This window comes from Microcaecilia unicolor, chromosome 1 (genome assembly GCF_901765095.1).
Source record: "Microcaecilia unicolor chromosome 1, aMicUni1.1, whole genome shotgun sequence".
NCBI lineage: Eukaryota > Metazoa > Chordata > Amphibia > Gymnophiona > Siphonopidae > Microcaecilia > Microcaecilia unicolor.
The window spans coordinates 649,567,628-649,592,527 of record NC_044031.1 but is presented as its reverse complement, the minus strand read 5'-3'; the positions used below and the strand labels follow the sequence as shown (position 1 = coordinate 649,592,527).

Genomic DNA, 24,900 nt, shown 5'->3' with positions numbered 1-24,900 from the left:
CCCCAAGCCTCTTATACGGGGCTCCTATGACTGTCCTCCCATCCCATCCATGTCCATTAATTCTCCTTTGCCCTGCCCTGCCCTCCACTCCCCTTCCTCCCTCCCTCCTCTCGATGTTCCGCAATTCTCTCCTCCTGACATCATCTCACTTCCAGCGTTCCCTTTTCCGCCCTCTGATATCATTACGTTTTGACACAACAGCAGGGCAATGAGTGGGAATGGATTTTACGAACCCAGGCATCCAGACGTAGAATGTTGGAGGTGCAAATTATTATATAGGATATAATAATCATGGTGAGAAACCCTGTAAAGCTTGGGTGGTATGGTGAGAAACCCTGTAAAACTGTGATAATGGTTAATGGTGAAGCTGTAAAGATAGGGTAGGGTTAAGGGTGAGAAGAGTAGTTACCTATCCCTGCATGTGAAAATAGAACTGCAGGAACCATGTAAAGCTTGTTAGAATTATGATGCCTAGGTTTAAAGGTTAAGAAGCAAAACCCCACAGCTGTGATAGGAGACTCTGTATTAGGAGGAGTAGGTGCAAACTGTAAGAGGCCAACCATATGCAGCCCCCTCCCCCCCTCCTGAAGAGATATTTATGTTGTAGCGTTTAGCACTGGAATTCGCAGTTGTGAAAGGAAGAATTTGTTTTTTTTTCTCTCTCACACGAGTTTATTGTGAAATAAAACTGTTGTTTAGCCACTGTATGCATTTGCCTCAGTGTGTGAGATCTTGTTTAAGTATCTGGTAGGGAAAAGTGATGTAATAAGACTCAGGATAATCTTCTTGGCCACTAGTGGTGCCAGGGCCATGTTGGCATGACAGCTTTCAAGGATCCATTTTAGCCCTAGTCCTTTTAAATATTTTTCTGGTCCCTTTGCAAGTTCTTGTTCAATCGCTTGACCTAATAGCCTACACTTTTGCAGATGACATCCAAATCCTTTCCCTTATAGACCTTGACAGATTTCAATGACAAAAAAAGAGAGATGTGGTAGCTATGTTAGTCCACTTTTAAAGGTACTCAATAGAAATAGAATAAAATAAAACATAGAAAAGAAAATAAGATGATACCTTTTTTATTGGACTAACTTAATACATTTTTTGATTAGCTTTTGAAGGTGGCCCTTCTTCCTCAGATCTGACGAAGAAGGGCCACCTTCGAAAGGTATCATCGTATTTTATTTTCTGTTTTCTTTTATTGTATTTCTATTGAATGACAAAAAACCCCACCATTTCTGTCTCTATATAAAAGGGATGAAGATAAACCCTGAGAAATAGAAAACGTATTCTCTAAAAATAAAATCACCATCCCTTTCCCAACAGCTCGATATTACAGAATCTCATATATCGATCGTCTCTATAACCAAGGTTTTGGGGATAACCCTGGATTCTGAACTAAACTTCCAAGCCCGTATATCTTCAGTGACTAAATGATGCATCTTTAAATTCCAAATGCTCAAATCAATGACACTTGTTTTTGCAACCAGCACTTTTCATATTATTACATTACTTGATTCTGAACAGGATGCGGGGAAGGTGAGCCCTTGGGCCGCAGCCGGGTTGGTGCTGCCTGGTCAACTGAAGGGTTAGCTGGTCCCTGACTGACGGCAGACAAGTCACCCAGGCTAGGCACAGGCTTGGCAGGAACTGGAGAACAGGACTAGAGTTGGCAACAAGACAGACAGGCTGGTTGTAGAATGAGCAGGCAGAGCTGGAGGCAAGGTGGGAAAGGCTGGAACTGGAGACAAACAGGCAAGGCAAAGTTGGAGGTAGAACAAGAATCAAGTGACCTGTTGCAAAGGCGAAGTAGCACTGTCCTAGATGCCTTTATCAAGGGCACCACCTCAGAAGTCACAGGCATTCCCGGAGGATTGCGCCACTGGCCCTTTAAAGATATATCTTTCTGCTCGCACTGAAGATAGGATGCTGGGCAAAGATAAAGGGGAATTGGACTCTATATACCGCCTTTATGTGGTTTTTGCAACTACAATCAAAACAGTTTACATAGTATATGAAGCTACTTATTTGTACCTGGGACAATGGAGGGTTAAGTGGCTTGCCCAGAGTCACAAGGAGATGCAGTGGGAATTGAACCCAGTTCCCCAGGATTAAAGTCTACTGCACTTAACTACTAGGCTACTCCTCCACTGCACCCTGGAATGCTGGGGACGATCGAGTCTGCAAACCCACTCGGCGGAAAAGGCCCAACGCCCAAAGAAAATATGGTACTCTATCCTGGGACAAAGGAGGTGAGTCGGGGCTTCTGTGCATGGCCTTGGCCATGACAAATACACTAATATATGGTATTTGGGCTTTAGACCTTGGATGTCTTCAACTTATCCAACACATAGCTATTAAATGTCACTGAATCAAAAATATTTGATCAAGTGACCTCTCTGATCATGAACATGTTAGCCATTTCACATGGAATCATTTTAAAGATTCTAGTCTTCATACATGAGGTTCATTATATTGGACTACCTTTATTTCTCTCAAAACTTCCCTATATAGTGACACATTTGACTAACCATTATGCCGATGTTCCTCTAATAGATAGTCTATTTGGATGGTCTGCTACTCAGGTCCAGAGTAGAGAGTTGCACGGGGATAGAAATCCACCCATCCCTGCAAGATTTTAACCTGTCCCCACTCAGTCCGCAAGAATTTAATGGTATATAAAAAAAAATTCTAGTCATCTATCTCTCTCTGGATTTGAGCCGCAACACTGCAGGCAAGGCAGGAACAGAAGCTGGAACTTGGAACACTCTGTTGTGCACATGTAGGATTTGTCTCTGATTCACTGGCACTGTGAGCTAAGAGATTGCCACATGCATGCAAAAGTAGGTCAGGTGACAGCTGATGCTTTTGCCTGTGTCAGAGCTGAGGTCTGCGCAGAGAGGATTAATAGTAACATAAGTGACAGCAGATAAAAACCTGAATGGTCCATCCAGAATAGTCACATTCATTATCAATTGATTAAATCAACAATGAACGTGATATTATATACTTGATTATGGTCTCTCTTTGGCATTTCTGGGACATAGACTGTAGAAGTCTGCCTGGCCCTATCCTTATGTTCCAACTGCTGGAGTTATCATTGCAGCCTACTCCAGCCTATTTGTCTTATAATATCTGCTTGTCATACTACTATTATTATTTTTTGTAGCATTTGTATCCCACATTTTCCCACCAATTTGTAGGCTCAATGTGGCTTACATTTGCCGTAATGGCGGATGCTACTTTGGGTAGTAGAACTGCAAAGGTTATTGCGTATGGTGCCTACATACTATCATGTCTTATCATTATCATGTTGCCAAAAATGCAATAAATAAAATAAATAAAAGTCTGTCCAGCACTGTCCTCATTTTCCAGCCACTAAAGTTGTTGTCTAAGCCCTTTCCAGCCCATCCTAAACCAGATTGCCATATATGAGACACAGATATTACAAGTCTGCCCGATATCGGCCCTAGTTTATCACAGCTAGAGTCGCCATCTAAGCGTCACTCGACACATCCACACACATGCAGCCATTTAAGTTTAGGTTTTTATAACTTCCATTTTCTAATTAGAGATCCTCTGTGTTCATCCCATGCCTTTTTGAATTCCGTCACCATTTGTGTCTCTACCACCTCCTTAATGGAGACTTTCCACATCCGTGCTGTTAAGGAGGAGGAGACAGCACTCAAAGAACTTGGTACGTGGTAGGTGAGAGGCTGGCAAAAGTGCAGCGTACACTTCCACGCAAACCCCCCAGGAATTGTTTCTGTCCCCAAGGGAAACCTGCAGAACTGCTTCCGTCCCTGCAGCATTACCGCGTTCCGCGTACCCCCGTGCAAGTCTCTAGTCTAGAGTTCCCTCTAAGGAGCAACCTGCTGCGTGCAAATTTTATTTGGCGTGAACACTGAAAATAGCCCAAAAGCCAAAATCGAGAGTGTGTGGGGGGGATCCCATCTGAGCTATGTAAGGAGCAAATTTAGTGTTAATTATTTTTTTAAAGTACACATTAGTACTTAATGCAGCATAATAAAAGGGCCCCTCAATCTTTTAAGGCACATTAATGACCCAAATGGACACTAAAGATAGTATATCCCTCCCTGCCCTTTATTTTAACCCAACTAAACAAAGCCACCCACACTTTTATTCAGATAGAACAACTTTGAACACTTTTTTTTTCTGTTTATTTCATTAAGGGGAAAAACATGACTACTTTTACAATCTATTTTGTGTCCCATGTCGGAAATGCTACATGTGCTCTAAGTCCCTCCCACCAAACAAGGATCCTGCTGTGCTCTCATCCTTGCCAAAGGCAGGCACAAAGAGCCTTTAAGCGTGGAATGCTTTTATTCAAACAGAACTTCTTCCCATTTTGTGCCTATGCTAGAAATAGTGAGTGCCTAACACTTCAAGATTAGACAGGGATATTGTATTTGCTATGAACAACCATGTGTATTGGTATAACATTGTTTGATTATTTTGTAAATAAGACATCTGAATAGGAGCGAAAGTACTACATATCTGGTGCCCTTTTTCATACAGGAAGAACATAGCTTGTTTTGTCACAGGGCACAAGCTGGTTCCAGGCAAAATGGTGCTTTGCACTGTACGTCCACGAAAGCCTTGTTGAAATTACAACTTTAAAATTTGGAAGGTACTGCTGCCCTTCCCAAGAAGCTTCTAACCTATGCAAAATAATTTATGGAGGTTTGGGGATGTGCTCTGTTTAGGCTGCAGTTGCCCCCCGGTTGGCACTTACATGTGTCTGCAGCGTGTCCTGAAAGGCTGGTGCAGCACCTGACATGGCACAGTCGAAGGCGAATTTTCAGCTCGGGGGGGGGGGGGGGGGGACGGGCCATTTTGGGAGCTGTACACTGCGAAGACAGGGCAGCGGACGTGGCCATTTTTTTTTTTTTTGAGTGCGACCCTCGGCTGGGCAGGCCGGATGGTTGCCATGGTGACCTGGAAGTGCTTGAGCTGCTGCCGCCCTTCCTCTCTCTCTCTCTCCTCGCGCCTGCTGCCCTCCCCCGGCTTTGCAGCTGTGTGCGCGGCGCTCCCTGCTTTCTTGCTGTCTCTGCAGCCGACCGGCACTGTTCTCGGTGTGCAGCGGAGGTTGGGGGCGCTGCCGCTGCCTGGCCGGCGATGCCAGAGGTGCGGACGGGTGCCGAGGCCCGAGCTGGGGTAGCGCTGCGGCCCTGAGGCAGGGAGGAAGCTGCGGTCTCTCGGCGACGATTTGGCCCGGAGAGGATGCCCGAGAGATGGCCTGGGTTCAGCAGCGCTTCCCGCTCCACCTCCTTGTCTGGACGAACCGGTACCAGGAGCTCGAGGCGGAGCTGCGGCGAGGCGAGGTACGGGCGGCCTGAAGATTTGCCACACTCCTGTGGTCACTGGGTCCTCTCGTTCTCTTTTCTCGTCTGATGGGGGGCTGAGTTTCCCGTGCCCGCTTCTCTCAGGGCAGTAACCCAATATGCCTCTACTGACCCAGCCAATTTTCATTTGTTTTCTGTCTCAGCAGTTCTGTACCTGTTTAGTCTGTTCTTTATGAATTATTTGTATAAAGCTGTCAGGTGTAGGTAGCTTTCTACAAAGACATGTTATATTGCCACCCCTCTTCCTCCAGTTGCAGCCTAGTAGAGGACAATAAACAGAAAGCAGAGAGATCTAATAGAACACGCCATAAGAGGGCAAGGTCTAGGGGAACTTTAAAGAGAGTCTTCATGTTGCCTCCTCTACCTTTTTGCTCCATAAATCTCCACCGACCCCTTACTGCTCTAGATTTCAGGCAGAAGCAGTAAACGCCACCTGTTACTGCTGGTAAGTGCCAGCCAAAGGCCCTGCTGGCATTTTGCTACAGCCCTCTGTGTGCTGAGTATTGGAGACCATGCAAAGAGGATGGACAAGCAGAAGGCAATCAGCTGCACATGCATAGGAACCAGCTCTGTGGGTGGTGTGCTTGAGCAACCCCAATATTGAGCAAACTTTTTGGCTGTCCAGGAAGGGGTAATTTCTATTGGGTTTAGCACCTTCAATTATTTTGAAAAGTTGCCTCCTATTCACACATGGATGACAGTGCCAATTTGAACTTGTGTTCTTAGAGCCCAGAAAAACCTAGGTGGCTTTCTGGGCATGCACATCCTTGTGTGTCCATTATTCCTTCCAGTTCAGTCTGTTTCATCTGCTTGGCAAATCAGAACAAATTTTGCTCTTTTCATTTCAGAACTTTTAAATTTCAGACAGCACTTAACAACATTTAATGACTGCCTCTGTAGAGACAGAGGAGCAAGGCTTTGTCAGGAGAGAATGCATACTCAGGAACAGGCATACCTGCATCACTGGGAGATGACTAAGATATGTGCTTCTAACTCAGGCTTGCAGTAGTTTGATCCTGGCTGTCCAATTTGATTTGTGAAAATCTGCAGAGCCAATATTAGAGAGATCAGCAATCGCTAGAGTAGCAGCGGACAAGCCTGGGAGATCTCCCCTCCACCTGAGTCTTCTGCAGGAGTGAAACGTTTGTTCCTGCATCTGGTTAAGAATGCTACCTTGAGCAATGCCACTGACCGACGCCAAGCCTCTGCTTTTAAAGCAGTGATGCTAGCTCAGTCTGTAACACTGGATGATTTGTGCCGCTTAGTGGTTGTCATTGTGTGCTCTGATTAGTGCAGCAGTGATGTTCTGGTTGTTACAGCCCTGTTGTGAAGGCACCAATTGTTGTTGTGACTGGGTGCACTGTACTGATACCTGGAAAGATCAGGCTACCTTTACATCTCTGAAGCTGAGCTGTGTCTTCAGGACAAAATACTGAAAAAAAAAGGTGTGAGCAAAAAATCTAAATAAAATGCTCAGCCCCAGCCAGCACATTACTCAGCTCCTTCCGATCTTTCCTTTGTTGCCTCCTAGAGCACTGAAAGCAGTTGGCAGATTCAGATCTTTCCTCTCTCTTCCTCTGGTGCTCTCTACAGCACCGATGGGAGCTGCCATTGGGGATCAGATTCTGACACTAGGCCTGCACAGAGGCAGGCCTCTATGGTGTCATCTCCTGGGCTTGCAGTGAATCACTTTTATTCCCAGTGCCAATAATACTGACCTGGTCTCCATGCTCTGAAGAGTTCCCACTGCTTCAGCAATTGTGGTCACAGCTGGTCATCAGGGGCTTGCCCAATGCCTTTTTCAGAAGCTCTTTTCCTTTTGTTGTTCTGTTTATTCCTTGCAACCCAGAGTTCAGTGATGTTCCCTTTAGACAACAGCTCTGCTTCTGTTCTTCAGTTGCTTCACATATATTCACTCCTGGGGAGGCTAATGTGAACTTCCCATCCGAGGAGGTGGCCACTATCTCTCATTTTTTTCTGACCAGAGGACCATCAACAATTAAGATGAGCCATGCTGTAGCGCACCAACATCTATCAAGCACATCATGCTACCAACACCACTCATCACAAATACCCTAAAATCCAAAATTACTCCAATCATTAATGGCCATTTTCAAAGGGGTGAAAAATAATGATTTTCCAGTGTGGTCCTGGCTGATATTTAATTATTACCTCATCAGGTAGGATTTTGGAATCTCCCAGTATCCAAGAATGGAAGAATTTTCTTTTAGTTTATCAAGCCCAGCATCCTGCCTCTGCCAGTGGTCAGTCTGGATGACAAGTAATATATCAACTTTGTCTTTCTCCCAATTTCATAGCGATCCAGAGAAATCAGTACCTCCCCGTTTTGGGATTTCTTGTGAAATCATATCTGATAAATACTGATTTAGCAGAAATCAAATAGTGTCATATCAGTGACATAGACATCATATGCCTCAGACCCAAAAAAAAAAAAGTTTTAACATCAGCATCAGTTGCACCCATTGTATACCCATCTTTAACTGGTGTATTAGTTTTCTACCTTCTTCTCTTCCTAGCTGACATTCAGTGGGGCATGACTGACCATTCTGCCTACGTTGGGAGGGGGCTTCGACATTCAGCTCTCCTGGTACATCTCTCAGGGCATTGCTGCAGCCTTAAGCACTACGGAGCATCCATCAAATATTCTCTTGTTTTGATGCAGCATTATTCCTGGAAATGCCATCAAGCAGGATTCCAAAAAAGAACTTCATTCAGGTGTGGAGAAGTATCATGATTAGAGCAGTGTGCTGAGTACCAGGGAAGCCAGGGTACATGTCCCAGTTGATGTCTTTTCAATTCATTACACTTCATCTGGTAATTATTAGAATTCATAGAAGGGCATAGCCCCTTTTTCAGCTTAAAATTCCTATAAGGTTGGAGTCACTCCTTTACATTTAACAAGATTCTTCTAGTGGCAGTTGGACCACTCCAAGCTGCCCAGAGGCCTGTGCTTTTCTGCTGTCTACAGCAGCTTCTTTTGATCTGTATTAATAATGCCTCCATTCAAGATTTAGAAAGCCATCTCTTGTTTCTTTGCACATGTAGTAACTTTATACAGCCCCAAAGAGCGTTTCTTACATCTTCTCACCCAGGGCTCCTGAAGTGACACACTAAAGTCTCTTAGGCAGGGCTCCTGCAGTTCAATCTATAAATGATCTGCTGATTCAGTTCTACTTTTTTTCTCGGTTGTATGTGGAAATTATTGCAGTCCTGCTCGTCTGAAGGACATGGGAACTTCAAGTCCCAGAATGCACTGGTAGGCAAAACCAGAACTGGATCAGCCTGCCCCTGGTGATTGGAGTCATCTTGTACAGATGCTTTTTCTGTGGAGGAAGGAGTCCTGAACCTAGTGACAGATAATAATTTTCTTGACATTGTTAGACACTATTGGTGTTACTGTCCCTCTTACATTGTTTCCTAGAAAAGTTGGACATGGCCTAATGTATGATCCCAGAGTTGCTTTTCAGTAGTCTGGCCTTTATGTCACAACGCTGGCTGCACAATAACAGCTAAAAACAAGGCTGTAAAACTTTGCTTCCCTCAGTTAGATGCATGGATATGCTGTCTTGACAAGGTAGGCATTGTGGTGCTGTGACTTTTTGTAATCCTTGGAATTTTGCCTCCCTGGGCACAGGCCTACAGAGTCTATGTAGAAATCCAACCCTTTGTTATATGTACTTTGCAGAACTACAAACTAAGAGGGCTGAAGAAACTGTCTTTTATTTGTTTAGGAAGAGACTGGTATTACAGGAATATTTCTAGGTGATTTGAGGAGGTGAAATAAAAACAACTTCTTCCTCTCTAGTGATATGCACTGGAGCTGAATAAAGGTTTAGAAGGGGTATAAGGATTATCTTAAGCAGGAAAAAAGTACTTTAAAAATTTGACTAAATTCTGAAAAGGACAAAGGTGAAAGAAAAGCAATGGGAAGTAAATGTCATACAGACTTACAGGTATTCAAAATACTTTTTCCAGCTGTTTTCCACAAAAAAAAAAAAAAAAATGCGAGGGAGAGCCAACCAATCCAGAGAAGGCTATCTTTGGTGATGTGAAAGATGCACTCATTGGTATAAATGTGCAAGTTTGAGCTGTATCAGTAGCTGATCTGGGCAGGATTGCTTATAGGGCCATTAATACTTGACTCCAAACAAGTGGCCAAAAGATTACTAGATTAAACTCAAAGAAGCAAAGAGGAAATACAGTTAGCGAAAGCACAGGCAGAATTAAAAATGGCTAAAGATGTAAAGAGAGGTGAGTAGCTTTTTTCAGATATATTGGGGAAAGGAGAAAGAATAGAAATGGAATTTAAGACTGAAAGATGCTGAGAACAGCTATGTGGAGAATGATGACCATAAAGCAAAAGTGCTAAACAAATACTTCTCTTCGGTGTTCACAGAAGAAAATCCTGGAGAAGGACCACGGTCGGCTGCTGAGGTTATATCTGGGAATGGCATGGGATGTTGCACCATTCGTGGTAGAAAGCATTTATAAGCAACTTGAAAATCTGAACGTGGACAAAGCTATGGGGCCGGATGGGATACATCCCAGCATACTGAGGGAGCTTAGAGATAACCTTGTGGGACCTGTTAAGGATTTATTTAATAGATCTTTAGAGATGGGAGAGGTTCTGCGGGATTGGAGATTTCCGGATGTGGCTCTTCACAAAAGTGGAGACAAGGAAGAAGTGGGAAACTACAGGCTGGCAAGCCTCACATGAGTGATAGGAAAAATAACGGAGTTGCGGCTGAAGGAAAAGAGAGTTAACTTCTAAAATCCAACGGGTTTCAGGATCCGAGGCAACATGGTTTTACCAAAGGAAAATCCTGCCAAATTAATATGACTGATTTCTTTGACTGGGTGGCCTCAGAACTGGATAAAGGAAATGCACTAGATATAATCTACTTGGATTTCAGCAAAGCCTATGGTTCCTCACAGAAGACTCCTGAATAAGTTTAGAGGGCTGAATTTAAGACACAAAGTGCTACAATGCATTGGAAACTGATTGACAGACAAGCGACAGAGGGTGATGGTAGATGGAATTCACTTGAGGAAAGGAAGGTGAGTAGTGGAGTGCCTCAGGGATCCATACTGGTGCCTATTCTATTTAATATATTTGTGAGGGACATTGATGAAGGGTTAGAAGGAAAAGTTAGCCTCTTTGTGGATGACACAAAGATAGCCAATAGAATGGCTACCCCAGAGGAAGTAGAAACTGTGAGAAGAGATCTCCAGAAATTAGAAGACTGGGCAAAGGTCTAGCAGTTAAAATTTAATAGAAGAAGTGCAGTGTGAAGCATTTGTTTTGCTGGAATCCAAAGGAGGTGTACAAGATAGGAGGCAAGAGATTGATGAGCACAGCTCAGGAGAGGGACCTTAGGGTGATGGTGTCTGAGGATTTCAAGGTGATGAAACAATGTGAAAGGGGGTGGCCACGTCTAGAAGGTTGCTAGGTTGCATAGAGAGGGGAATAACCAGGAGAAGAAAGGAGGTGTTGAGGCCCCACTTGGAGTATTGTGGTCAGTTTTGAAGGCATTATCTTACTAAGGACATAAAAAGACTTGAAGTGGTTCAGAGAAAGGCAACAAAAATGGTATGAGGTATGTATGAGAAGAGACTTGATGACCTGATGATGTATATTGTGGAGGAAAGGAGAGACGGGTGATATGATACAGACATTCAAATATTTGAAAGGTATTAATATACAAACAAACCTTTTCCAGAGACGAGAAGGCGGTAGAACTAGGGGACGTGAATTTAGGTTGCAGGGAGGCCAACTGAGGAATAACATCAGGAAGTGCTTTTTCACAGAGCGGGTGGTAGATACATGGAATGTCCTCCCATGTTAGGCGGTGGAGATGAAAATCAGTAGTGGAATTCAAAAATGGATGGGATAAACCCAAAGGAATCTTGAATAGAACTGAACAAACTTAGTGGTTATTAGCTGGCAATACTAGTAATTAAGAAACTGGCATCATTAGTAATTGAGAAGCAAAATCGGTGCCGGGCAGACTTCTGCGCTCTGTGCCCTTATTGTGGCTAGATAGATTTAGATGGGCTAGAGTAGGGCTTCGATGGCGGCTTCAGTAGTTGGAGAACCAAGCCAGTGCCGGGCAGACTTCTAGAGTCTGTGCATTGTGTTAAATCTTCTGCCTTCCCCAACCCAATAGAATGTTCCACACACTCATATAGTTAGGGGAGAAGAAGTGAAGGCCACGCAGAGATTAGAAAATATTCCCTTTATTACTTACCAAGCAAGAATATAGGCTCTTTTCTCATGAGAGAGTTAACAACAAATCTGCACATATGGGTGCTATCTCTGAGTACTTCTCTAATTTTGTCCTGTCATTTATCACCTTTTATACTCTTCTAAAATTATACAGCTCCTACAGTTCGTTACCATTAGTTTTGACCACAATGTTGCTAATTATTTGTTTCGACCACTGATCAAGATTATTAGACATGGCTAAAGAAACATCATCCTAATCAGCATGTTCCATTTCGCCAAAATCATTTATCTATGTTCCAGTCATTATATCTGAAAAAGCCCCTAAACTACATTCCTTTATAAACACCTTGCATTGAAAATTGCTTCATGTTATCTTTAATGTAAGCCTGTCAGCAAGCCTGTCACAAGAGCTCATGAGTTTCTGGGTTACACAGAGGGCTTGATTTTTAGGTCTGGATGACAGCTTCAGGCCTCTGAACCTGTATTTGACAGGGCCTAGTTAGGTTCATTATATACAATTGAAAATGGCAAGGACAAATCAAGATAAAGTATGCATATGTAGTATCTCTTCTTACCTTATGCTACGAGTCTTGTTGGGCAGACTGGATGGACCTTACAGGTCTTTATATGCCATCATCTACTGAGTTACTATGACTTTTGGTCACAAGGGACAGACAGAACTCGTCATGGTTTTGCCCCAGTCATCTTGCTTCTAGGGACTTGAAATTCTGCCGCATTGAGCCTGCCATGAGTGGGAAAGCGCGGGGTACAAATGTAACTAAAAAAAAAAATTCTGCTTTTCTATGAGAAAGAAGCAGTAAGATTTCACAGATTCAAACAGCCTGCCCCGGTGGCCTGGAGCTATCTAAGAACGCTAGTTGTTAGAGATGGGCAGCCCAAACATTTTCACTTTGTTTAGTTTCCCCTGTTGTTTGTTTAAATTTTATTTTTGAGAGGGAAGTATCCTAAATAATGCATTCTCTTTGTGAAGAAAATATACTTTTCAATAATGTGCAGTCTTTTGTGAAGAGTGCATACCCTTCACAACAGAAAAAAATAGGAGGGTTTTTTTGTGTGTGTTTTTGGGCTGAAAACAACATGGGAAACGTTGTTTCAGACAAACGAATATCTCTGCTAATTGCCTCAAGGTTGAGAGCAGGAACATTTTCTTATTTTAACCAGATATAGAAGGCTGGTTGCTCAGGACATGCGTTAAGTGTCTAGAGGAGGGGAGCAGGGTGAGAATCCAGGGCTGTGATATGTATTGGTGCTGGAACTATGCTATACCTTAGTATGTAGTCAGTGTATACACGAGATGGGAACAGTGGCACAGAGCTCATGTTCTACTGTACTGTATAAGAGCCTTTGGTCTTAGGCTGCTGCCCTCCCCCCCCTTGAGACCAATGGGTCATCGGGAGGGAATGCTAGGGTCCAAAGACTGCAACATCTGTTGACAATTATGGGGGTCTGACTTTTTACCTGTTTCCATGCTCTTGTCACTGAAACTGGATTACCAGTGCAGTTGCCTTCATGTTTTAGGGTAGACTGAGGCAGCCCTGTTTTGTACCCCGTAGAGTACATGATTATGTAGTTCCACATTCCCTCTTGATTATCATAAGAAAAGTAAAACTACAAGTCTATGCAGGCAGGGAAGAAAGCCAGGACTGGATCAGCTTGTCTTGGTGGGGGGAGGAGTCATTTACAAACCTTGAATGTGGCTCGTTGGTCTTAAGGCAGGGTTGTCCAACCTCAGCCCTCGAGGACCACAGTCCAGTTGAGTTTTTAGGTTTTCCCCAATGAATATGCATGAGATCTATTTGAATGCACTGCCTCCATTTTATGCAAATCAATCTCATGCATATTCATTGAGGAAATCCTGAACACCCGAGCTGATGAGGGCTGAGGTTGGACATCCCTGGTCTAAAGTGCAAGACCTGACTACAGTTCCCAGACAGTCCTTCCCTTTGAGTGTGAAAGGGGGCAGACTAAAGGGTGATGTATGTATGGAACAACCTCGCAGTGGAAGTGGTGGACACAATGGCAGTATCAAAATTCAAGAAAGCCTAAGACAGTGGTTCCCAAATCTGGTTCTAGAGGCACTCCAGCCATCAGGTTTTCAGGATATCCACAATGAATATTCATGAGAGAGATTTGCATGCATTGGAGGCAGTGCCTCCAGGGCTAGGTTTGGGAACCAATGGCCTAAGATGCGAGCTGAGGATTTCTGCAGAAGAAGGAGAGCAGAAGTTCTCAACCCAGTCCTCAGCACGCACTCAGCCAGTCAGGTTTTCAGATTAGCCACAATGAATATGCAAGAGAGAAATTTGCATGTACTGATTCGATTGTATGGAAATCTCTTATATGCATATTGAAAGCCATACTAGCTTGGTGTGTCTCCAGTGGCATACCTAGGTTGGCTGCCACCTGGGGCAGGTTGCCGCTACCCTACCCCCGGTGCATCACCCATCTCCCCCCCCCCCCCCCCCCGACGCGCATCATCCTCAGACCTCCTTGATCCTCACCACCTGGGGGTGCATGGAGCAATTGCATGCCTGTCGGCTCCGCCAGTCCCCTGCCCTGGATAAGGAAGTAATGTCAGAGGTGGCAGGGAACCGGCGGAGCCGACAGCTGCGCAACTGCTCCATGCACCCCCTTGCTGCCTACACTTGGGGCAGACCACCCCCCACCCTGCCCTTGGTACGCTATTGTGTATCCCAAGGACTGGGTTGAGAAACCCTGATCTAAGCTGCTAGTTTGAATGTGCCCCATGCTGCTGTTTTTGTGTTCAATAAAATATGACTGACAGCACTAAGCCAGCTGTGTAAATATTATGGAGCTGGACTGGCTATTAGTCAAACTAGATGACCTGGAACATCTACAATGAGAGCCCATTTTATAAAAGCATCTGGATGCCCAGCTTCTGTTGTAGAATACTAGCGTAACCTGGCATTAGTACACCTAACATAACGTGACTGTATTCTGTAAGTTTGTGCATGTAAGTGGCAGCACTGCCCATGGCCCGTTGTGCTTTACCCATGTGAATGCCCCCCCCCCCCCCTTTGCATTTGGCGCACCTTTAAAGAATAGCACTTAAGCACATAAGTGGCAGCAAAATGACTAAGCGTATACCTGTGAAAATGCTGGCATTATATACATTTATGTGCCAAGTGGGGTGTAAATGTGGACATCAAGTTATATAATTGCTCTTCACACGTGTGTCTGATTTGAAGCGATTTCTTCCTGTATTTTGCTTTTCATCATTCTTGATTTTTGCTTTTCTGATAGCCTGTTGGCAATGATGTGCCTTGGCAATGCTGACTTCTGTTCTGGAGATACGCCTGATTCCTACTGATTGAGAAGTGCAGGGATTAAATGAACACCTTTATGAGCAAATTATTGGTCTCATATGATATAAGCAAACAGTTTTATTATTCATGTTCACTTGTGACTAAAATTTTGTTCCCATGCTGACTACAATTTAAATTAAGACTCTCCTTCCAAGCTTTTCTGCACTTGCAAAACAAGTACACTATGGAGGTAATTTGAAAAGGGTTGGAACGATTTACACATTTTTATTTATTATTTATTTGTCACATTTGTATCTCACATTTTCCCAGCTATTTGTAGGCTCAGAAAATGTGGCTTACATAGTACCGGAGAGGCGTTTGCAGACTCCGGTGTAAACAAATACAAAGTGATGTTGTGGTAAGATAAAGTTCATGTGGCACAGCCACATTCGGGAATCGTACAACAGAAGAGTTGTGTTATATCTGTTACGTACTTTAGTTTTGTTGCGGAGATCAGGCATTTATGTTGGATTGGTAGGGTATGCCTTTTTAAACAGGTTGGTTTTTAGTTTTTTTTCCGGAAGTTTAGGTGGTCGTACGTAGTTTTTAAGGCTTTTGGTAATGCGTTCCACAGTTGTGTGCTTATGTAGGAGAAATTGGTTGCGTAAGTTGATTTGTATTGGAGTCCTTTGCAGCTTGGGTAGTGCAGATTTAGGTATGTTCTTGTTGATTCGGATGTGTTTCTAATTGGTAGGTCGATCAAGTCTGTCATGTATCCCAGGGCTTCACCGTAGATCATTTTGGAACCAGATTGCAGATTTTGAAAGCAATGCATTCTTTGATTGGGAGCCAGTGTAGTTTTTCACGGAGGGGTTTTGCGCTTTCAAATCGCGTTTTTCTGAAGATAAGCCTAGCTGCTGTGTTTTGAGCGGTCTGAAGTTTCTTTAAAGTTTGTTCTTTCCATCCCCCATAAATTCCATTGCAGTAGTCTACATGGCTTAGTACCATTGATTGTATTAGGTTGCGAAATGTTTCCCTCGGGAAGAATTGTTTCACACGTGAGTTTCCACATTGAGTGGAACATTTTCTTTGTTGTGAATGTCACTTGGCTCTCTAGTGTTAGGTTGCGGTCCAATGTAACGCCGAGGATTTTTAGGCTGTCTGAGATAGGGAGGGTGTAATCTGGGGTGTTGATAATTGTGGGTTGTCTGCGCTGTGTTGGGATGAAAGGATAAGTGTGTTTTTTCTTTGTTGAGTTTTAGTTGAAATGCATTTGCCCAAGAGTCCATGATGTTCAAGCTGGTCTTGATTTTGTTGGTGATTTCTGTCAGTTTAGATTTGTAAGGGATGTAGATTGTGACATCGTCTGCATAGATGAAGGGGTTAAGGACTTGGTTAATGGGGTCATCATTAGGTTGAAGAGGATCGGTGATCCTTGTGGTACTCTGCAGTCTGTTTTCCATGGTGGTGATATGTTTGAGTTTGATTTTACTTGATATGTTCTTGTGGTTAGGAAGCCCTTGATCCAGCTAAGTATGTTTCCACCAATCCCGAACTTATCTAGTAATCTTATTAATGTGGTTTACCATGTCGAATTGGAGGAGGAGGAGGATGTTTTTGCCTATTGCTATTTCCTGCTTGAATTTGGCTAGGAGAGTGAATAGTACTGTTTCTGTGCTGTGTAGGGGGCGAAAACCTGATTGTGATTCGTGTAATATTGAGAATCTGTTTATATAAACTGTAAGTTGTTTGGTTACCATGCTTTCCATCAGTTTGACTGACAACGGGATGGATGCTACTGGACGGTAGTAAGTGATTTCATTTGGTTTTTTTCTTGGTGTCTTTGGTATCTGGGTGAGTGGATGTTGCCATTTTCCTTAGGGAAGAGACCTTGCTGTAGCTTGTAATTTAGGTGGGATGTGAGGTCAACTATGAAGCGGTCAGGGGTGGATTTCATTAGGTAGTTGGGACAGGTATCTAGTTTATAGTGAGTGTTGGAGAACCTGCTGATTGCCCGTGCAACTGTTTCGACGGTGAGGAGGGTAAAATTTAACCAGGTTCGGTCAGCCGAGTATTCTTCAGTGGTTGGGTCCAACTCATTAAGGAAGTTTTCGATGTCAGTGTTGTCATGAGGTAGCGTGTTGTGTAGGTTTACAATTTTTTCATTGAAATACTTAGCAAGTTTATCTGTGGATGGGATGCCTGTATTCAGTATAGTGTAGTGACCAGGTTGGTGTCTAGGAGTTTGTTCACAAGTTGGTATAATTTCTTTGTGTCTTTGTAATCTGTCCCTATTTGAATTTTATAGTATGATCTTTTGGGCTGTCTTATAGCGTATTTGTACTTTCTTTGTGATTGTTTCCATGTGTTGAGTGTGTGTTCATCTTTTGTTTTTCTCCATGCTCGTTCGAGGTTTTCTGGATTGTGTTTTTAGCTTTTTCAGTTCATCATTGATGTCTGTTATGGCTCCACCACTGGGAGCAGTGGCGTAGCCACAGGTGGGCCGGGGCATAACATTTTTCCACCAGCTGAGATATTTTTTTCGTGCGGTGGAGAGCACTTGGTGCCCACCCACATCTTGTCTAGGCCCACCCAAAATCTGCTGTCTGGCCACGCCCCTGACTGGGAGGCTGATGCCACCTCTAAGCAGTGTTTTACCAAGCTTCTCTTTAGAGGTAAACTCCTCTTTGGAAAGGATCTGGAAAAGCTGGTGAAGGATTTAGGAGATTCTAAGTCACAGCAGTTACCTGAGGACAAGCCTAAAGGATCCTTGAGGTCATCACAGTCTCACCCTTTCCTTAAGGATTCGAGGCAAACAAAGCAATTCTTTCATTTTGATGAGAAGTTTTTAGCAAACCTCCAGATCCACTCTTGCCCCTCATGCTTTACAATGATGGGGTTGTGGTCCACTCTTCGCCACAGATCAAAGGAGGGTGCCTTTCCCTTTTTTTATGAAGAGTGGGCCAAGATTACCCCGGACCAATGGGTACTGGATATTATCAGAGACTGCTACAATTTAGAATTGTCCTCTCCAGTTGCAGTCTTTTTCTTGGAGTCCCAATGCAACGCTTTGCGCAAAAAGGCTGCGGTACTTTCCACTCTGCAGTCTACAGGCATTAGGGTTGATTGTACCAGTCTCGTATCACGATCAAGGGCGAAGCCGTTGCTCGATCTATTTTGTGGTGTTGAAGAAGGGAGGATCCTTTCAATCAGTTCTCGACTTAAGAAGCTGAACAAGTTCCTTCGTGTCAGACATTTCCAGATGGAAACGTTGAGGTCAGTCATTGCTGCTGTGTGTCACGGAGAGTTTCTCATGTTGCTGGATCTCAAGGAAGTGTATTTTCATATTCTTATTTGGCCGCCTCACCAGCGCTTGCTGTGTTTTGCATTTCTCTATGGCCCCCAGAACCTTTTCCAATGTAATGGTGGTTGTGACCGCATTCTTGTAGAAGGAAGGGATCACAGTTCATCCCTACATGGACGAATGGTTGATCAGGGCCTCGACCTTTCAGGAGAATGTAACAGTCACATCTCGGGTGATTGCACTCCCTAGGTTGGGTCATCAATCTTCACAAGAGTCAGGTGCATCCCACCCACAGCCTGAAGTATTTGGGGGTGTGCTTTGACACTCATCAGGGCAAGGTGTTTCTTCTGGATCACAGGACACATAAGCTTCAAAACCAGATTCATTGTTTGTTACATCTTCTGAATCCTCACACATGGAATTATATTCAGGTTCTGGGGTCTATGGCAGCGACTCTTGACATGGTTCACTGGGCCAGGGTTCACAAGAGATTTCTTCAGCAGTCCCTCTTGACTTGGTGGTCCCTGGTATCTCAGGATTACACTCTGCATCTTCTGTGGACCCATCAGGTGAAGTCCTGTATGGGTTGGTGTCTTCAGTTGAGCAACCACTTCCGGGGATCCTCATTGATTACACTGCAATATATGGTGATGGTGACAGATGTGAGTCTGAGAAGGTGGGGAGCTCATTGTCTTCATCATATGGCTCAAGGCCTTTGGTCAGCAGTGAAAGCTGTCTGGCCCAACAACCATATAGAACTTAGGGTGGTTTGGAATGCTCTCCAGGCCTTCCAGCCCATTCTCAGGGGCCATATGGTGTGGATCCTTGTGGACAATGTGGCGACAGTGGTGTCTATAAACAGGCAGGGTGGCACTCGAAGTTCTCAACTCACAATAGAGGCTCATCTACTGCTACAATGGGCAGAGACCCATATTCTCATCATCTCGGCAGTTCACATTGCAGGGAAGTTGAATGTATAAGCAGATTACCTGAGGAGAAATGTTCTGGACCCAGGGGGATGGGAGTTATCTGTGTCTGTGTTTCACCTCACTCAGAGATGGGGCACTCCCAGTGATGGATCTCATGGCTTCTCACCACAGTGCCAAGGTTCCTCAGTTTTTCAGCAGAAACACCAAGTTCTGTTCAGAGGGGATAGATGCTGTTCTTTGACAGTGGCCAGAGATGGACTTACTGTACATTTTCCCTCCTTGGCTGATGATAGGCAGGGCTCTTCACAAGATCCTGCTTTATCCAGGAAAGATTATTCTCATCACTCTTGATTTGCCCAGAAAGCTATGGTACACAGATCTTAGCTCCTCATAGAAGCCGTTCCGGCTTCCTATAAGTCAGAACCTTCTGTCTCAAAGACCCATTTGGATGGAAGAACCATTTCCCTTTGGTCTTACGGCTTGGCTATTGAAAGGTTGAGATTAAGAAAGAAGGGTTATCTGGGTCAGAAACGTTCTGTGTCATTGGCATATGCATGACTTTGGAGATTTTTTTTGAGGCATGGTGTTCTGAAAGAGCTGTCTTGCCTTTTCAGTCTTCTTTGCCACAAATCTTAGCCTTCTTACAGGAAGGTTTTAAGGAAGGCCTGGCTTATAATTCTCTTAAGGTTCAAGTAGCGACATTATCTTGCTATAGAAGACCTTTGTCTAACTCATTGGTGGCTTATCCTGACGTGGTACACTTTCTTAAAGGGGTCAATCATCTAAAATCTCCTCTGCTTTCCTCCTGTCATGAGTGGAATCTTAATCTGATACTCGGAATGTTGAGGAAATCTCCCTATGAGCCATTGAAGAACGCTCCACTAAGAGATCTTACAGTGAAGACTGTGTTTCTAGTTGCAACTACATCAGCTCAAAGAATTTAGGAATTGTAGACAGTCCTGTAGGGATCCATTTCTCTGCTTCTCTGAAGCTGGGGTTTCCATCTGAACTGTTCCTTCTTTCTTGCTCAAGATCATTTCTTCTTTCACATCAATCTGCCTTTATTTCTGCCATCTAGAAGGAAGACTGTGGAAGGGGCTATAGTACGTTGAGTCTTCTGGACGTTCATCTGATTCTTCTACGTTATCTAGAAGTCACAAATGACTTTTTCATGCTCTTTGGAAGCCCAAATAGAGGTAATACTGCCTCAAAGGCTACAATTGCTCGGTGGATTAGAGAAGCCTTTTCTTCTGCCTATGTGCTTTATGGCAAACCACCTCTGTCTGTAAGGGCACACTCTACAAGAGCTCTTTGTACTTTGTGGGCTGAGTCTCACACTTTTTCTGTTGACAGAGTTTGAAGATCAGATACTTGGTCCTCTTTGCACAACTTTGCTAAGCATTGTTGGGTTGATGTTGCTTTATTCTTCTATATCATATTTGAGTTCCTGAAGAAGTTTATACGAAACCCTGCTGAGTCGGACTCTTTATGATACATTGAGAGCGCAGGAGCGCTTCGGCGCAAGAACAAAAACAAGGACGGTTTGTTTACTGATTTTTTTACCATCAATATCGCCGAAGTGCTGCTGTGGAGGGATCATACAAGTTTGAAGTGTTCCCAGAAGAGTATCTGAGGAACTATAAATCAACCGTGATACGCTCCCCGAGTGGAAGAAAATATTGAACACCGATGGGGGAATCTATTAATCACACAACGATATGTGCCTTATAGTTTATATTGTTCTATTTTGAGGTTAGAGGAGCAATATATAGGACTGATTTATTCAGACACTTTTTTATAAAAAAAAATTCTAGATCACTTATTATTTGGTAAAGAGCACAGGTGTGTGGCTTGCTGACACAATAACAATCATGGAGAAGTTCTATGATTGAGAAACTTATCCACCCTTAGAGACATAAATCACTTCGGTGTTGTCTCACTTGGGTGAGTTTACACTCTGAGAACTCTCCATTATCACATAAATAAATTTCTTTTAAAAAAGATTTTAGTGTCTGATAAATCTGCCTCATATATATTTTGTATCCTTTGTTGTACTCTGGTTATTGGATACTTGGCAGCTAGATCAAAGGCATCCTTTGGAGCATTGGTTCTCTCCACAGCTGTTTCTGGTTCCTGCCCTAATTGAGGACTGCTTTGCTACATCCCACAAGTTGCCCAGAGTCACAGGGAGCTTTGGGGGAGTGGGGGGGGGGGGGGGGGGGGGGGAAGAGGTAAACTAGGGATATACCGAATATTCGATTCGATTTGGCCCCGAATACATTATTGGTATTCGGCTGAATAGTGATTTAAATTCAAATATGAATAATCAGGAGCTCTACTTTGCTAAATTCTACTGAAATAAACAGTTGGGGGTCCTTTTACTAAGGTGTGCTGAAAAATGGCCTGCGGTGGTGTAGATGCGTGTATTGGACGTCTGCAGGTCCATTTTTCAGCACGCCTGCAAAAGCCTTTTTTATGCCAAAAATGGACGTGCGGCAAAATAAAAAATTGGTGCACGTCCATTTTGGGCCTGAGACCTTACCGCCACCCATTGACCTAGCGGTAGTCTCACGTGTTAATCGGGTGTTAATGGTCTACATGCTGTAGCTGGGTCGCCCATCCAGGACCCAGCCAGGCTCGACCCTGCTTAGCTGCCTCTTCCTCCACTGTTGCCTTCACTCCACAGCAATCTGGCTCCTCTGAACCTTGGCTCCAGGCCCTGTGAACTCCCAGGACTTCCTCCTCCCTCCGTTCCTTTCACAGAGGCACATTCAAAGCCCAATGTTTATAAGTAAGAGCTTTTATTTTCTTGCTTCAAATCAACAAAACACCCTTCACTCCAGGTTGTTTAGGCTAGCAGCCCAGAGCACAATTCAGGTTCAACACAGTCAAGTTCAGGTTCCAAAACAGTCCATATAACTTCAAACTCAGGTTCAAAAACAGTCCATATAACTTCACTTCACTTTAGCTCAGATTACTTCACTTAGGAAACAGTACAGTATCAGAGGGAAAACCCAAATAGCTTGGTAGGTTGCAGCCCAGACCTTTTTAGTATGAAACAGTTTACACAGTCTTTCTTGCACCTTCTTACAGCATGGTTACACAGCTTTATTCCCACCTGGTTCAGGCTGGGGTTTCAATTGTGCCCAGCTCTCTTGCTCTCCCACAGGCTGCACCTGTTTCCTCTTTAGTAGAGATTTCCCCCAGTGCCTCAGCCACTCTCCGCCGGTCTTCCACCAGGCTCTCCAAGGTACAGTTAGCCACCCTCTTACAGCAGCTTTTCGGGTTTGAGCCAGGGCTTCAATGTCCATCTGTTCCTCCCCTAGTCCTTCAGTAATCTCCATTTTATCCTCCTCTTCAACTTCCCCCGCCCCCAATCTCTCCAGCTGGCCCTCATCACCTTCCTCAGAGACCATTTCCCAATCTTCTATCTCCTCCCTTAACTCTTGCACAGCCGGGTGGGGAAGAGAAGGATTCTGGGACTGTTAGTTCCTCCCCTTCTTCCTTAACCCAGCCAACCTCTCTACCTCTGGTAGCCCAGCTTTCTGAATGTGGGTGTTGTGCACATGAAATCTGCCCCGTTGGGATTCCCCGGCTCCCTGTACCCCCTTTCTTCGTGCCTTCCCGGATCCCCTTTCACCTGCACTCTCACAATGTGTACAATGCCGATTACCTCCCGGTTAGCGCCGCATGCCGGAAATTTTCCGGTGTGCCTAGTGGACGTGTATAAAAAATGAAATTATTGCCCAGGCCTCACGATAGCCGGGCAGTAGTTCAAAATTGATGCACGTAGTAAAAGGGCCCCTTGATCTCTGATTTCACTTTGCTTCCTTTATTATTCGTTATGTTAAAGTTCAATGCCCATTATTCCTATTTGGCCAAATAATATTTTTCATTCATATTCTGGCAAATATTATAATATGCTATTTGATACAGCTCTATAAATAACATACCTTTAATTGCACGATTAATCGTGATTACAAATTTTAATCAAAAATGCAGCCCTACAAAAATGAAAGAATAAAAGTAATGAAAAGATAAGAAATACAAACTAAACGCGTGCTTACTGCGGGGTAAAAGGCATTACTGTGGGGTGCACTCAGGTAGTTTTGTGTTTGATGCACACTTCCCATACACTAAAAAACAGACTTTTTTTTAGGTCTGGAGGCAGGGAGTGCTAATCGGTTAGCGCATTTTATTATTAGGATTTATTTACTGCCTTTTTGAAGGAATTCACTCAAGGCGGTGTACAGTAAGAATAGATCAAACATGAGCAATAGGCAATTAGAGCAGTAAAAATATTCGAACAACAATACAAAGTATGGCATGGTATACTACTTGCAATGACTACACAATATGTACTAGAACATTATAATTGGTAGTGAAGGGTAAGGCAAAGTTGTAACATATAGATGAATAAGAAAGTAGGAAGAATTAGAAAGTAAGGTGATTGATTTGAAGAAAGCTACACATGAGGTCAGAGAGATGGTTAAATATTATCTCAGCTAGAGTAGGAGTGGATAAACATGTCCTACTGCAGTATGTGCAGCCCGAGTCAATCCTTGTGTGTGTGTGTGAGTGAGACTAACAAGTTAGTTACTTCTTCCATTAAAGGCTTGGTTGAAGAGCCAAGCTTTCACCTGCTTCCTGAAGTAGAGGTAGTCTTGTGTTAAGCGGAGCCTTTCAGGCAATGCATTCCAGAGTGTGGGGCTGCTCTGGAGAAGGCTTGCTTGCGGGTATCACATCGTGTAATGTCTTTTGGAGAGGGTGTAGTTAGTGAAAGTCCTTGGGAGGACCTTAGTGTCCTTAGCGGTGTGTGGAGGATCATCCTATTCTTCAGATACTCGGGGTCATTTCCTTTCAGGGCCTTGACGATCAGACATAGAGTTTTAAATTTAGCCCTGTATTGTACTGGTAGCCAGTGAAGTTTTTGCAAAAATCATGTGATGTGGTCATATCACTTGCAACCTTCTATGCATTGTTAGCATGGGAACCCTTACCTTCTAGAAAATAGGTTTCGATAAGTGCTCACCCACTAATAGGGAAATTAGCACATGGCCATTAATAGAGGCCATTTTATAGCCATGTTAAAAGTGGCATCAGCATGTGGGAAAGCCCCGTGCTAGTGATTGTGCTGGCCACTTTTTAGTGCAGCTTAGTAAAAGGGCCCCTAAACAATCTAAAACACCATGCAGAATAGCTATAATAAAAGCCTTACAGTTCTCACAGCCTACTTCAGAAAAGCAGCCTAAGTTATTGTTTTAATGGTTGTTTTGATGTTTATGACATATTTTAATATTGGGTATTCTATATTCTATGCAATATTCTAGGCATTTTATACAATTCTATTTTGGATACTACAGTGGCTGCCATTGGTTAAATATTACCCCATTTGTTCTTTTTTCTACTGCATCTCCCAAGCCCATCTTTTTATTTCTAAGCATACTACCAAAAGTATCCACTCTTTTTTTTTTTTTTTTTTTTAAGTTTCGCTCATGAGCAGAGTATAAAACTCTTTTCTTGTGGCATTTATTATTTATTTCCATTTATTCTTTAAGTCCTCATTGTTATGTTTTCAGTTTTTCATGTCCAAGTCTTCCTAGTTTCTTGATCTGTTTCCTTGTACTCAAATTCTAAATCCATATGCAACACTGGAAGAAACATTGGGAGGACTTGAATGTCTTGATAAAGCAGATTAGGACTGGCATTGTAACCGCTTATTCCTTGTCATCAAGCAGATGAAGCCATTACGTATGGGTTGTGTCCATCA

General features: G+C 43.5%; 1 protein-coding gene across 1 annotated transcript in view; it reads left to right on the top strand.

The window, feature by feature from the left end:
• The first annotated feature begins 4,957 nt into the window (after nt 1-4,957).
• ANKRD13D (ankyrin repeat domain 13D) overlaps nt 4,958-24,900 on the top strand; it is a 112,487-nt gene continuing 92,544 nt past the window's right edge. The window contains exon 1 of the mRNA XM_030185777.1: nt 4,958-5,342. Within this exon, the coding sequence (XP_030041637.1) occupies nt 5,253-5,342 (90 nt within the window). The 5' untranslated portion in view covers nt 4,958-5,252. The remainder of the gene's footprint in view (nt 5,343-24,900) is intronic.